Source organism: Anomalospiza imberbis, chromosome 16, assembly GCF_031753505.1.
Source record: "Anomalospiza imberbis isolate Cuckoo-Finch-1a 21T00152 chromosome 16, ASM3175350v1, whole genome shotgun sequence".
Lineage (NCBI taxonomy): Eukaryota > Metazoa > Chordata > Aves > Passeriformes > Viduidae > Anomalospiza > Anomalospiza imberbis.
This window is the reverse complement of record NC_089696.1, coordinates 2,625,207-2,639,202: the sequence shown is the minus strand read 5'-3', so window position 1 is coordinate 2,639,202 and position 13,996 is coordinate 2,625,207. Positions and strand designations below refer to the sequence as shown.

The window sequence follows — 13,996 nt, the reverse complement described above, 5'->3', positions numbered from 1 at the left end:
ATAAACCAATCTCCCAACCCACCAGAGCATTTTCTCCCATCACAAAAACAACCCAATTATCTTTTGCAGGGCTGTCTGCTGAATACCCATGAAAAGGCTCACAGGTACATGACCTTCATGACAGAGGAACGGCAGAAGCAGCAAAAGCAGAAAATCACAGAAGTTACAGTAGCTGCATAAATCATATTCTTCCCCCCTCCCCCCATAAAATCCAGACCACTGAAAAAGCATCACTGACCTCTCAGTCCTGAAATATAAAAATTTATTTGAAACCACCTTTGAGAAGTGCTCACCTTATTTTAGGGATTGTTTGCCAAGTGGGAAGCGAGGCATTTGACTTGGTAAATTTTTCTTCCTTCAAAATCTGTTTTGTCACTCTATGTACACACACCATACATATGTAAATATGTAAAACAGTGCATAAACAAGCCCATAAGATTTCCCCAGCCCTGCCTTGAGATCTGTGCTGCTGGGCTTTGAGAGGACAGCTCACCTTGGGCTTTTCCACCTGTTTGGTTGTCTTGGTCGGGTCGCTGGAGTTCTCAGCTGACGACGTTCCCGGTGTCCTGGCTCCGTCTGCTGACTCCAAGCCAGGAAGCAACGCTTGAGAACAGCTGCACTGGGGCTCCTTCACCTTCTGACCTGAGATCAGATAGGTCTTTAAACCTACAGGAAATAGAAACGACCAGTCTGAACTACAGAAAGACAGAGAACACTCCTTTGGGCTTCTCAGACAGTGACAACCAAAGCACTGCCAAGACTCAGGAATAGAGCACACAAAAAAGACAGTGGCTGGGAAAAACGACCAGGAACACGAATATGTTCTGTGCAAAGTGGTGGCAAAAAGGGTTCCCCAAATCTGCTGTTCCAGACACAAGAGGTGACTGACACACAGCAACATGTACTCTCTTTATTCCATTTTCACTCATGTGCTTCTGAAAAATACAGCTAAGACCTTATGTATTTGCTTCTAAGTCGTAATTTGAGCTTTCACTTTAACTCTTTACTTCTGGAAAGGATCAGCAGCCTGGTTTTCACTGATATCTGTATTAATATTCTACTCCTGAAAAAGCAGCATGTACTCCTTCACTTGCCAGAGAGATGTCGTGAACATTACTTAGTGCTGGTAGCACATTGAGAAAGGAAATGGCATTTAAGTGCTAGAAATTCTGATGGGTTTTCATAGTTAGTGCAGACTTCACATTTTTAAAGAACAAAATCAATCTCCCTCTCTCGCACGTACACCCACACACGCCCTCTGCAACTGGTGTATGAATTGAAGCATAATTGGAAAGCAGATCCAATATTAAAGGCCAGGCTGGTAAATAGCAGGTTGTATCAAGCTGAGCTGTATCAAAAACCTGTTCAAAAAATGAAAGATCGGAATCTCATTTAACATAGCACTTCTTTTACATCCTTGAACTTTGAGCTGTGGTGTTCTGGGCTATTTCTAGACACAAAGCCTGAGAAGGAGCTCTTAATCACAGCTTTCTGAATTCACAGGAGTTCATTTGATTGCCACTGGATGGGCAACGTCCTGCTCAGCACGGAGGGGCACCAATGTCCCCCAGAAAGAGTGGAGGGCACCAGTGTGCAGAAGAGTGAAGTGCTTGATCTTCTGTGGTGCCAGAGCCCACATTCCCAGGGGAGGCTGCCCCAAACCCTCCCCGCCCCAGGCTCCTGGGATGGCTGCTGGGTCCCATCTGGGTCAGCTCTGCATCCCCTCCCTAACCCTGAGACTTGGCTCCCAGTGCAGCCAGACATGGCTGTCACAGCCATCGACCCATTCCACTGGCTCCATCCACAGGGTGAGCGCTGGAAATAAATGTGTCAAGCTGCAGCCTGTGGAAGAGGGCAGGTTCCTGCTCCCTGTGATAAGGTCACTCTCTCATAACCTCCTTCACAGACAGAAAACCATATTCCATAAACCTTGCTTTAGGTCTGTAATACACAACACAGACTGTACGTGGCCAAAACCTTTCCAATAAAAACAATTCAGGCACACTAAGAGCAAATTTGCAGTTTCTCTCTTTATTCCACTCATAGCTTCAGCCCCTGAACATGACAAGCAGCACAGGAAGCCACATCCCTACCCACCATGTCCCCCTCGGGCTCCAAAGCTGCTGGGAAAGCTCTGCTGCTCTCACACAGAGCTCCAAACCCGGGCGCACTTGCTGGCATCTCGAGATGTTTGCCATAGCCAATCTTTATTTTTATATCATTTATAGTAGTGCTCGGATTTTATTTGGCAGGGCTGCTTAATAAAATCCTGACTGCTGCTGGCTTCCAGATGTCAGGCTCTCTCCTTCAGACTTCTGCTGATGGGGGCTGTTGTTTGAGGCATTCACCACAATCAGCTCACAATTATATGTTTACTGTGGTAAAGGCTGGAGCATTAACTGACTACTCCTATTTTTAAAAGCTACCTTAAAGCAACAGAGTAATTTCCCTATTCCTATTATTCCTCCAATTCTTTTCCTGGACAAACATCTTTTCTTTGCTTATTGTACCTTTGAAAAGGCACTTTTTATGTCTTACTGCGCTGTGCAGGAAAATTATTTTGTCAATCTTGTTGCATGCAGTAAAATTATCTCCAGTTTGAGCTCCACACTGAGGAAAAGGGGGAAAGGCTACAACACACCAGACACTGCAAATGGACTTGGGAAAGCAGAATCCAGCCTCGCCTCAGCCGGGAACATCAGCTCCTTGGCCTCACTCCCCACCTTGTCCTTTCCATCCCTGGCAAACCCAGCCCACAGCACATCAACAGCAGCCACTCTATCTTCCAGGCTTTAAAGGTGGCTAAAATGCTTGATTGTTGGCACCATGGACTCTAAAAATCTCTTTATTCCCTCCTTGTGCCCCCCAGCCCCACCACATCCCTGCATAAGGAGTGTTACTCAAAAGGAGTAATTTGAACTGGGACAGAGAAAAACCAATATCCTGCATGTGTTTTGTATGGAGCCAACAGGAGAGCTAGGAGGAGAAAAAGGTTCTTTTTGTAAAGTTTTGGAAAACAGAGGTGCAAAAACGTTTCATCTTTACAAAACTTTACTAACATGGCCTAGCTAATACTTGTTTGTTATTAAATCCTTATGATGGGAAAACTCCATTTGCTTCAGGGGTCCTTGGAACTCTGTGACACTTCACAAAGCACTCCTAGGCTGAGTCTGAACTATTTTGGTACAAAAAAGGGTCATTAGTTGAGTAGAACTGTACTGGTGTAACTAAAATGCATCATTTGAGAAGAGTGTTCTCTCTCCTTTAACATTTCCAGGGAATTAGTACAACCAACACTGTCATTTTCCACACAAGCAGTGTAGGGAGTGAAAAACATCCACACCAGCACGTTTAAATCAATTAAGTAACATGACAATAAGGAATGAATAAACAGAGGAGCTGCTATTTTATGTGAAAACGCAATTTTTGGTCTGTGTTGCTGTGCAACAAAGTAACTCAAGACATGGCAATGCAGAAAATGATATGAGGTGCTTGTAGTGCTATTTATAAAGGCCAAGATCAATCTTGTACTCACTTCCTTCCCCGAAATTTATCCAAAATAAATGCTGAAGCACAACCTCAAAGGGCCTGATAGCAAATCTGTCCTCTGGCAAGCTTTAACCTGCAATTCTGCTTTTTCCAGAGGTGGTTCTTGGAAGCAAGGCAGGGAACAGGCTACAACAACCCCAATAAACCAACTTAACACAGTAATATTTTCTGCCCTGAGAAAAAAAAAGAACTGTCTCGTGTTTCTCTGAGGAGCACAAACCATTCCTTTCACTGCTCTTCAAGGTCTGAGATCCTGTAAGCATTATAAAGAATAACAGCTCCTGCACACTGAGCCAAAACACTCATTGCTTGAAGTCATCTACTTTGAATATTGACATGGCAGTGTTTGTAAAGTGCATTTTTGAAAAAACAATGGCAGATGAGATCTTCACAGAACGACTGTGGATTTCTTAGTCCTACTACTGTGGAATTTTAGAAGCATTAGTGAGTCTCTGTACTTGGCTCCCTCCTTCAGATTGCCTTTCTTTGATCCCTGGCATTTCTCTGAGCTTATAAAAACAGAAAACCCACCCCAACCACTAAAAACCACTCCTAATAACAACAAAAAATCATATGCAAGTGCTCACACACAAATTCTTTTCCGTATGCACAAAAATAAACAGGAGTTATTATAAATAAGGCTGTGGATAAACATCCCAGGCTTCCCCCAGGTTGTGGTGGCGTGAGAAAAGCCGGTGGCTGTGAGCAAAGGGGAATTCAGGAGCACAGGGAGAGGCTGCAGCTCCCTCCTGCCATCCCCAGGGACTCCCAGAGGAGCCCTGGAGGGAATCTCCATCCCAGCAGTGCCTGCAGAGGAAAAGCACCCCAGGTAATTTGGGGGAAGTTACTTGCCAGGAAGGAACAGGGAAAGGGAGAGGAAAGATGTTCTGATTCTTCAAGTCCTTGATTCAGTCATTTTTTCCTTCCTTTCAGCTCATTCATCCTCACGACTTCAGGTCGGAATTTGCTGTTATCCAATCTAATCTGATTTCTACATTAGCAGAGGACATCCCTCCCTGCATCTGTTTAGGACAGGATGTCTTTTCCTACAGGAAATGAGGGATTAACACAAATACTGATAAGAAATTCTTGGACAAAATATTAAAGTTTCAATTTTTGATGCTTCACCTGCTTGGAACTGAAATTTTTACGCCTCTGTTGATAGCACACAGGAAAATTTCTTTCTCTAGCAAACATTTTCACACTTCTCATGTCTCTGTGTAAGGAAATTCAAATTTTTTGAAACCCTTCTCGGCACTGATTTGAAGAGACACCAAAAAACAATGGCAACATTTCAGTCACAGCCTTACGGATTCATTTAATCAAAACATAATCCCACTTCTCTCATATATCCCTGTTCTTCACTCTAAAAAGGTGGATCACTTCACCTTTTTAGCTGCAGTGTGGGCAGTTTAACAGGTGAGCATCCTTTTCTGATTAAATGCTTGCCAGTCCACAGCCCTCTGTGCTGGGAGACAGCAATGTTCCTTACATCGATGTAATAAAATGCAAATTGCATTGATTACAACCCCTTTGACCAAACTGCTTTATATTAATGCTGCTCTTTCACTGTTAAACCTTCCAGCATTTCCCTTGCAGTCCCCATGCTTTAACCACTTAATCATACCTCAGGTCTGAGCTCCCTTCTGAACTGATGGTGAACTCATTTCTGGGTTGTGCTTCTCTGCAATCCATCGGCTTTTTGCTTTCCATTTTTTAGAAAGACAAGAAAACGTTTTCTCTGTGCCTTTTAAAGATATCTTTGCATTTAACCAAAAACCTGGGAGTGAAAATACTGACATTCAGGCACTGCCACCCTAGGGAAAGGAAACACAGACCTACGGTGAGGTTTCCTCACACAATAAAAGATGCTGCTACACAGTTTCATTAGACTGACTTGCTCTGTAAAATAAATTATTAACTGTGATTTCTGGAACGTAACATGACTAGCAAATAGTAATTTTAAAAATCCCACCGATGTATTTACTTCTAATTGCAGTCTTTTTTTGGCATCTCACTTTTCTGTGCTGATTGGTTTGGTTTTTTCTCTTGTCAAACCTCAAATGGTTTTTCAGGCACTAACCTACTGTCCACGCATGAAATAATACAGCACATAGCACCAGTCCAGGAGCTTTAGTATCCTTTGGGTCCAAGCTGCTGCTGAATCTAAAGATGATTTCCAGTAGCAAATATTCTCCCTCATTCCTAAAGTTCAACAGTTGCCAAATCTGTATTTATGAAGACTGTCTTCTCACTTTATTAGAGCCGCTTTGCACAGGGAGTTCACACAAACTCCCTTCCCTCCTCCCAGCACAGCACTCTCCTCTACTGATTTGGGAACTGGGATTTTACACCACAACAAAAAAAACTGTTGTCTTGTCACTACTCAAGGTTTAGTTTGGGAATTTGGGAAATTTTTTTCAGAGGAAGGGTTGTCAGGCATTGGAAGGGGCTGTCCAGGGAGGCGGTGGAGTCACCACCCCCAGATATTTCAAGAAATGACTGGACATGCACTCCGTGTCTGCCTGACAGACTGGACCTGATGACCTCGGAGGGTCACTCCGACCTAGGTGATGATTCTGTGATTCGGTGAATCCCTCCTCTCCCATCTCTCCTGCAGGCCCAGGGGGCAGCCCCAGCGCCCAGCCTGCTCCCTCACACCTGGGCTGGTGCTCAGAGGCAGCAGGAGTGGCCGGGGCTGCATGGCCAGCCGGGCACCGCGCTGGTGCAGAGCCAGCCGGGCACCGCGCGGCTCCTGGCAGAGCCACCGGGAGCCCTTGTCCTGCCCTGCACTGTCCCCTCCTCTTGTCCTCCTCATGCTTGGAGCAAGCTGGGCCCTGCCCGCCAAAGCCAGCAGATTTCTTCACACATCTTGGATCAAATTCTTTTCTGACCCAGAGATGGGCTAACTGAGAGGTGTTTTAAAAATCTTCATTCTACTTTTAGTCTCATGAGAAGGGTGAGACAATACAGAGGTTATAATTCACGCTATTACAATTAGAAGCTAATTATTTCTTAATTACAATATACTGTAAGTGTTTCTTGGCTTATCAGCTTTTGCTACACTGTAAATGCCTTAAAGCTAATAATCTAAAATTACCTCTTGTAGGTTTCATTACAATGCATCTTTTATAGTTCTATTTCTCTAAAGTATTTAGTTTTTTTCATAAGCCTATTTTTTGAAACTTGTTTCTAGTTCTGCTTCTCTCTCAACAATGTCTGTCTTATTCTATAGCATTTCTTAGTCAACATTTATCTCAAAGTTTACATACAAATGCATACTATGTGAACCTTCTGTCAAGATTCAAAAATTTTCTACAAATCTATGTCCCACACACACAATTAATGAAGACTTTTATGTTAATTCTTATAACTCCATAAAATGCTTTCCTATTTCTACTCCTGCACAAAGGAGTGTGTGTAACTTCACACACGGCAGCTCACTGAACACTTCAAGATCAAATACACCTCAAAGTCCCCCACATCATCATATCCATTTTTGAAAAACAGGGAAGCACCAGTAAAGGTAAACACAATGCATCTGACTGCTCTGATAAAGGCTGTACACAATGACGTGAAAAAAAAGCATGAGGGATTTTTTTAAATTATTTTAAAGCCCTAAAAATATCCCTAAGTGAATTCCAGCTTTTAATCTCCAGGTATTTCAGCGATAAAGCTGGAAGCCAGAATCACACCACTGTCTTTTATACAGCAGCCTTTGTGTCGCTCACACTGCAGGACTGCACAAAAGGACTCTGGATGACTCTATAAAAATTGAATTTATTTCCCCCAACCTGCAAAGCAGTGAAGCAAGTCCCACCCTCTAACCCACAGAAACCACTTCCAGCTCAGTGCAAACAAAAGCATGTAACCCAAAACACGTGGATTCCAAACAAGCCTACCTGGAAAAGCACTTTGAATGTATGGAGCAACATTTCCTGTGGCTAAAATGAGAAAGAGAATTTCTGAGCCAACTTGCTATCTTAGGTCTCTGGAAAGCAGAAACAACCATAATAAGAAACAGAACTTTATAGACTGGAAAGACAAAAGAAACTCAAAAAAGCCAAAGCCCCAAACCTATCCTCATAATCTCCAAGGAAGAGCTGCAAAGAGCCAGAGAAACCAGAGGCATCTTCTGTATTATGGTAAACTGCTGCTTTCCTTATGCCTCCTTTGTTTAGCAGAATACTTATTTCTGATCTTTTGATCATCTAACAGACAACAGTGGGTTTGGAAAATGCTGATCAACAACACATGTGTAATTTTGGTATTCGACATCTGCCAGTTTTAAGTGGGGAACCCTGGACCCAAACCCACAATTTACATTTATAGCTAAGCTGCAGAAAGGAAGTTGCAGGCTGGTAGTCCGTTTTCCTTCAGTCTCTTTTATCTTCTTCTCACCTGGGTGAGATAAAATAACCTAGCCAAAGGAAAAACACAGCAGAAAAAGGCGTGGGCAAACCCAGCACAGACATGCATCAAACCCACTGGTCCAGCAGCCACTGCTGGCTCAGGAATATATATATATATATTTAAACTCTCCTGGCAGGTGAAAGGCTGAAGAGAGATTGATCCCTACACTGGGCTTTATGACTGCCCTCATTTACATTCAGCTCTACCAGCTCTGCTGGTGCCCAAGTGCCTCTGACCATGGCCTGAGAGCGAACAGCAGATGAGCCCATTCTCTGGATTGACTCTGGGTTTTTAACTCATTTTTTCACCACAGCAGAGCTCACAACTTGTCACCTTAGTAGCAGAGAAAAGCAGGTTTAAGGAAAGGTAAGCCTGGGATTTTGCAGTCTTGCCAGGGGCAACAGCGTGCTCCACAAGAGAAGCTTGAAGTCCAGCAAATTTACTAACATGCTGCAGAGAAGAGATTCTGTCCTAAGGGTTTCTCACAAAACCCAGGAGATATATGATGTTCCTACATTTAAAGCTAAAAAGAGACCCTAATTCCAGCTCTAGGATATTGGGGATTAACTGGTAAAAATACTGTCTGGCTTTTACTGACACTGCTCAGCCATCCTGTAAACTCTCCTGCAGTCTGGGTCACGAAAACAAATTCCATGATGCAATCCCACGCCTGAAAAGGCATCTGCTATTATTTTATTGACATTATTTTTCACATTTATTGACAATCCCTTTGACCTCTGCATTAATTTTAACACCTGGAAAGGAATAAGCATGCCAAGAGAAACTGAAATGTTTGAACAATGCAGGTGGCCAAAGCACAAGTCACCCAAGCACGTGAGGGCATGGCACTTGCAGAGGGTTCCAAACACTTCAAAAATTATTATATTCCTCCCACAGAATATCTTTTCTGGAAACAGAAATAATAATAAATTAGAAACTGAATCTAATAAGGACACAGCCCATTCAGAATTCATCATTACACTGCTGGACTGGGAATGAGGTGGCAGGGCAGAGGTGGAAGAGCAGAAGAAAAGAGCAGCAGGGATGGAGACCGAGAGCCTCAGCCCCAGTGCAGCCACCCTCCAGCACTGCCCAGCTCCCTGCTGCACCCACTGCAAACTGGGAGCTGTGGGATGGAGAGGTCCATCCTGTGGGTGTGGCTGCAGTGATGTAAAGCAGATGTAAATACACTTTAGACACACAACATGCCTGTTTTGGCACGCTCAGGACTCTGTGCTTCAAGGGAAATTATAAGGTCACAGCACTGTAAAGTCTTTTGAAGACATTACACAGAGTCTGTTTCTGCCAGTTTCTTGTTCAGGATGCAAATGTGGGTTTGGAGTTTTTTCTTCCCCCTCATCATTGACAGGAAGGTACCTCAGAGTCCAAAACCAGATGGCCAAGGCCATAACCAACCCTAACAGCTCCAAAATGTCAAACACAGGACACAGAGCAGCCCCTGGAGCTCTTGTGTGACACAAATCCATTACATACATCCCTGTCCATACCTGAAATTCCTGCTGCATGGTAACAGCGGAAGCCAGCAGGATGACAGAGGAAGCCTTTGGGAATAGCTTTCTGCACAGCCTTTTCAATCCAAGCTTTTGGGCAGGATCTGTCTATGTTTCCCTGGTGAATTTGCACATGTGGGAAGTTCTGACATTCCACATCACCCAAAGAGTGCAGCAATCCTTTGAGATATGTAGAATATACTTCCAAAACTTCCTTTTATTATAAACAAAAAAGCGTTTCCAACTTAAAACTACTGTGGGAGGGAAACAAGCAATCTGAACACAGCACAGGAGATATCTCCAAGGCAAGGACTTCAAACAGTCTATTTAAACAGCAGCATTATAAACCAGAGATCTATGGACAGATAAGGATTTCTCAAGAAAAATTCCACTGCTCTAGACAGGACAATTATATAAAGCCACAAACATCCCAGAAAGACATCATATGTATTACATTTTCTTCACACACAGTAGCTGGCATACCTCAGGAACTATGGATGGCTGCATCAGCCTCTGCTACACATAGGCAGAATTAAAAAGAAGTCAAAGAGAAGCTCTAGGTGCAAGTTTTCTTAGCTCCAGGCTCTCAAGAATGGAAAATTATTCATTTTAAACTGAAAAGGCGAGGCCACAATGAAAGCAGTTAGAAACTTATTAGAAATCCCACCCAGGAAAATTCCACTTAGGACCAGAGGATGCCACCTATCTTTTTGATTGATATTTTAGAATTAATGAATAACAAACGTGCGGGATGGAAGAGAGGATTTCAATAAAAAACAATAGTCTGATGCAACTGGAGCCTGCTCAGCCCATAGTAACAGAGTGAGCTATTGTGGCTCTCTGGACTAACACTGTTTAATAGAATCCAGATTCAATTTAAACAAGACTTTAGAAGCCTATTTTGTTATACTGCTGCAATCGCTTTGTGTTGACAGGACAACGATCAAGCAAATTCTTTCCCTCTTGCATAATGCAGGTAGCTGGATGTGACACGCGTAATCAGCGTTTTATAGGGACCAGGGCAACCCCACAGGCTGGCAGTGCCCTCGTGCTCCAGGGACTCACAGGGAAGTAAAACCCAAATCAGTTACAATCCATGTGCAAAGCTGGTGGGCTCTGCATGGGGAACACAAGTACCTTCCATGTTGTTACCTTGAACAACAATTCATTAGCTTCATTAGCCTTAAGACCTACTCAGAGAACATAAAATATTTGCCGTTAATGGATCAAATTAAAAGAAGTAAATCTGCATATCTTAAGATAATTCCTGCCTTAAAAATATAGGGGTTTTTTTTAAGTTGTATATGTCTGCATATCAGTGCTCCCAGTAAAGGTCATCTGGGGTCCCTAGCACAGGAGGGACATGGACCTGTGGGGAGTGAGTCCTGAGGAGGTCACCAAGGTGATCAGAGGGATGAAGCAGCTCTGCTTTGAGGAAAGCCTGGGGGAACTGGGATTGCTCTGTCTGAAGAAGCGAGCCTTTGGGGTGACCTAACTGTGGCCTTCCAGGACCTGAAGGGAGCCTGCAAGGAAGATGAGAAAGACTTTGGACAAGGGCCTGGAGTGACAGGACAAGGAGGAATGGCTCCCCACTGTCACAGAAGGGCATGGTTAGATGGTTATTGAGAAGAAATTGTTCCCTGTGAGGGTGGGGAGGCCTGGGCTGTGGCTGCCCCTGGATCCCTGGAAGTGTCCAAGACCATGCTGGACAGGGCTTGGAGCAACCTGGGATAGTGGTAGGCATCCCTGCCCATGGTATATTTGGGAACAAGAAGAGCTTTAAGGTCCCTTCCAACCCAAACCATTCCATGATTCTACAGTCATTTTTCCACCTGCTGTCAGAGCTCACCAGCACAGTTTGAAGAGTTAATGCTTATACCAAATGCTTGTTCAATACATTTTATTATTAGATCAGTTAATAATAGTATTTCTTCCCCCACCCAAGATCTTTGGTCAGAACTGACAAATTACACAGTAAGCAAGCACAGTTTTGACAGAGCCTGCAAAAGATGTTGCTCATCACATGGGCTGGAGTCGAGCATACATATTCCAACACTTGGGAAGCCAGCAATCCCCCCCAGGACTGCTGGCTGAGGGAATCATGTGAGCACCAGGGTATTTATTCAAATTGGCTGCAAGAACCCAGACAAACAGAAATAATGTTGCAGTAGTGAATTCAGTCATTTCACAACTCCCCCAGAGCCCAGCCTTGTGCAATCCAAACAGGCAGTTGTAATTCCAGGTAAGTTGTTATTCATAACTTACGCACCGCTTGTTTACATGTGGTTGACAGTTTTAAATGGTTACTAATTCAGTACTGAAAAATAAAGCAAATGCAAATAAAACTGCTGCAGGAGGCACTTCAGAATAACAATATCTCACAGTGGTATAAACACTGGTGAGGTGAAGAAGAAATTCCCAAGAGCTGCCACCACCTAAGTATGTATCACTATACAGCTGTATTTTAACTGGCAAGCTTCAGCCACTGAGTATTTGCAGTGTTTCTAGCTCAAAATAAGAACAATTTCAGAGCCAATGCTCTTTTCAGAACAGCTACTGAGTGTTGTGTCTCCCCCAAGCAGAGGATCAGCTTTTCAGTTAATTCCCTTCCTGAGGTAAAACTGTAAACAAAGAATTATTCCCCCAAATAAAAACCATTTGAAAGTCCAAAAACAAGGTTAAAAAGGAAATATTGCCAGAACTATGTTTATTTACACAGTCAAAACGTTTCTGAAATTCCTTCCATCTCCTCAGTGTACAACACTGAGGCAACCTCCAGTCCTGACAGGCCACATTTGAACTGTCCCCTCCTCTTCGCACGGCAGCCGTAGTTTCAGACGCCAGGGTGGATCTCTTTCACCCAGATGACACTAAACCCATCCTGGAGATGGATCAGGTGTTGCTACACATGGAGCAGGCCCTCAAAGCCATGGGGCTGCTGTGATGGCAGGCTGCAGGACAGCCCTGTCACCCAGTGAAAAGGACATCATGCTCTTGGTTTGGCAGCGTGATGGGAAAGACACGGCCAGCTCTTTACTGGAAGAGTCTTGTCCAACATCTGATTCAACCTGCAGTGGTTTCCAGCTTGTGCTCCTCAGGCTTTGGCCTCTAAGTGTGCCAAAGCACCCAAACTCTGAAGAGTCAGGAAAGCACCGCAACAAAGAATCATGGGATTGTGGAATGGTTTGGGTTGGAAGGCACCTTAAAAACCATCTAGTTCCAATACCCTCCTGCCATGAGCAGGGACTTCTTCACTAGACCAGTTCCAACCTGGCCTTGACCCTCTAGGACATCTTCTACTGCTCTCTCCCACTGGATCACTGTTCAATGGAGTTCATTGCATCTCTTATTTCTGGAAAACAACATGATGGGCAAAAAGGGTGATGATAGCCCCCACCCCCAAAACCGCAAGGATAGAAAACAAATTCTCTGTCCCACAAATAGCTGTTGAGGGTTTCAGCCCATCCCTCAAAACTCCCAGCATTAGAGGAGCCAAACACCTTGGTAAAGAGCCATCAGAGCTTACACAGGTATCTCGTGCCAAGCCTTAAACCATGTGTGGTGATCACAGGTAAACCTGTGATCCTGTGTACTCACTGCAAATGCTGGATCACTCTAGCAGCATGCACTTCACCAAACAGCATAACAGGATGATTCATGCCCATAAAGAACAAAACACAGGTAAAGAATTCTTTCATGTATCCACAGGAACAACCAATGAAATAGATATGGAGATTTGTCACTTGCTACCCAAGAGATTTGCTTGATCACCATTACATCATGTCAGTAAATCTATCCAGTGGGAATGACATTAAAAAACATGCAGGTAAAGAAAATTCTCTAAATGCACATCCATTGAAACCTTCTATTTGCTCTTCTGAAATGAGTCTACCCCCATGCTCCCAGCAGCACATCTTTGTCCAGAGCTGATACTCAAACCTATTTTTAAGAGTGAAGGAGATACCAACACCACCAGACAAACAAGTAGAAGTCCTTCTAGTGACACAAACCAGACATGGGTAAAATCAGCATTTCTGTTTCTCCAAGGCTGGAATATTCTATAAATCATCTATTATTATTCTCTGCACTTGGACCAGTCCTGGCAGCCTAGTTCATACCAGAGCAAGCCCCCAACCACCAGCTCCTCTGTCAGCTCATGGCCCACATTTGATTTCTTCATCCTTTGCAAAAACATTCTCAGACTTTGTGCTAATAACTAGCTGATTACATTTCAAACCCTCGGGCTAAGAGTTATTACTGGGGAGTGCAGGAATGTGTCGGGAATGCAAAAACAACCGGGGTGAAAAATCAGTGGGCTCTGAGCTGGTATAAATAGATAGTTCACTGTGGAAACTCATCTCCTCTCAAAAACCAAACCCAAAGACAGTGCCCTGCTATCTCCTCCAGTTAATCTTACTGGAGAACTGACTCAGCCATCTCCCAGACCTTAGGAAGAGGCATCTCCTATCTCCACAAATACAATATAAATAATGGTTCTGTTGTGCCTGCATGCCAGATAGAGA

The 13,996-nt window shown here is 43.8% G+C and overlaps 1 protein-coding gene across 2 annotated transcripts in view; it reads right to left on the bottom strand.

The window, feature by feature from the left end:
* The window catches only part of ADCY9 (adenylate cyclase 9), an 88,016-nt gene that overhangs the window by 42,087 nt on the left and 31,933 nt on the right, over positions 1-13,996 (bottom strand). For both annotated transcript variants that reach the window (XM_068206560.1, XM_068206561.1), the window contains exon 2: positions 494-666. In XM_068206560.1, the coding sequence (XP_068062661.1) occupies positions 494-666 (173 nt within the window). The remainder of the gene's footprint in view (positions 1-493; positions 667-13,996) is intronic.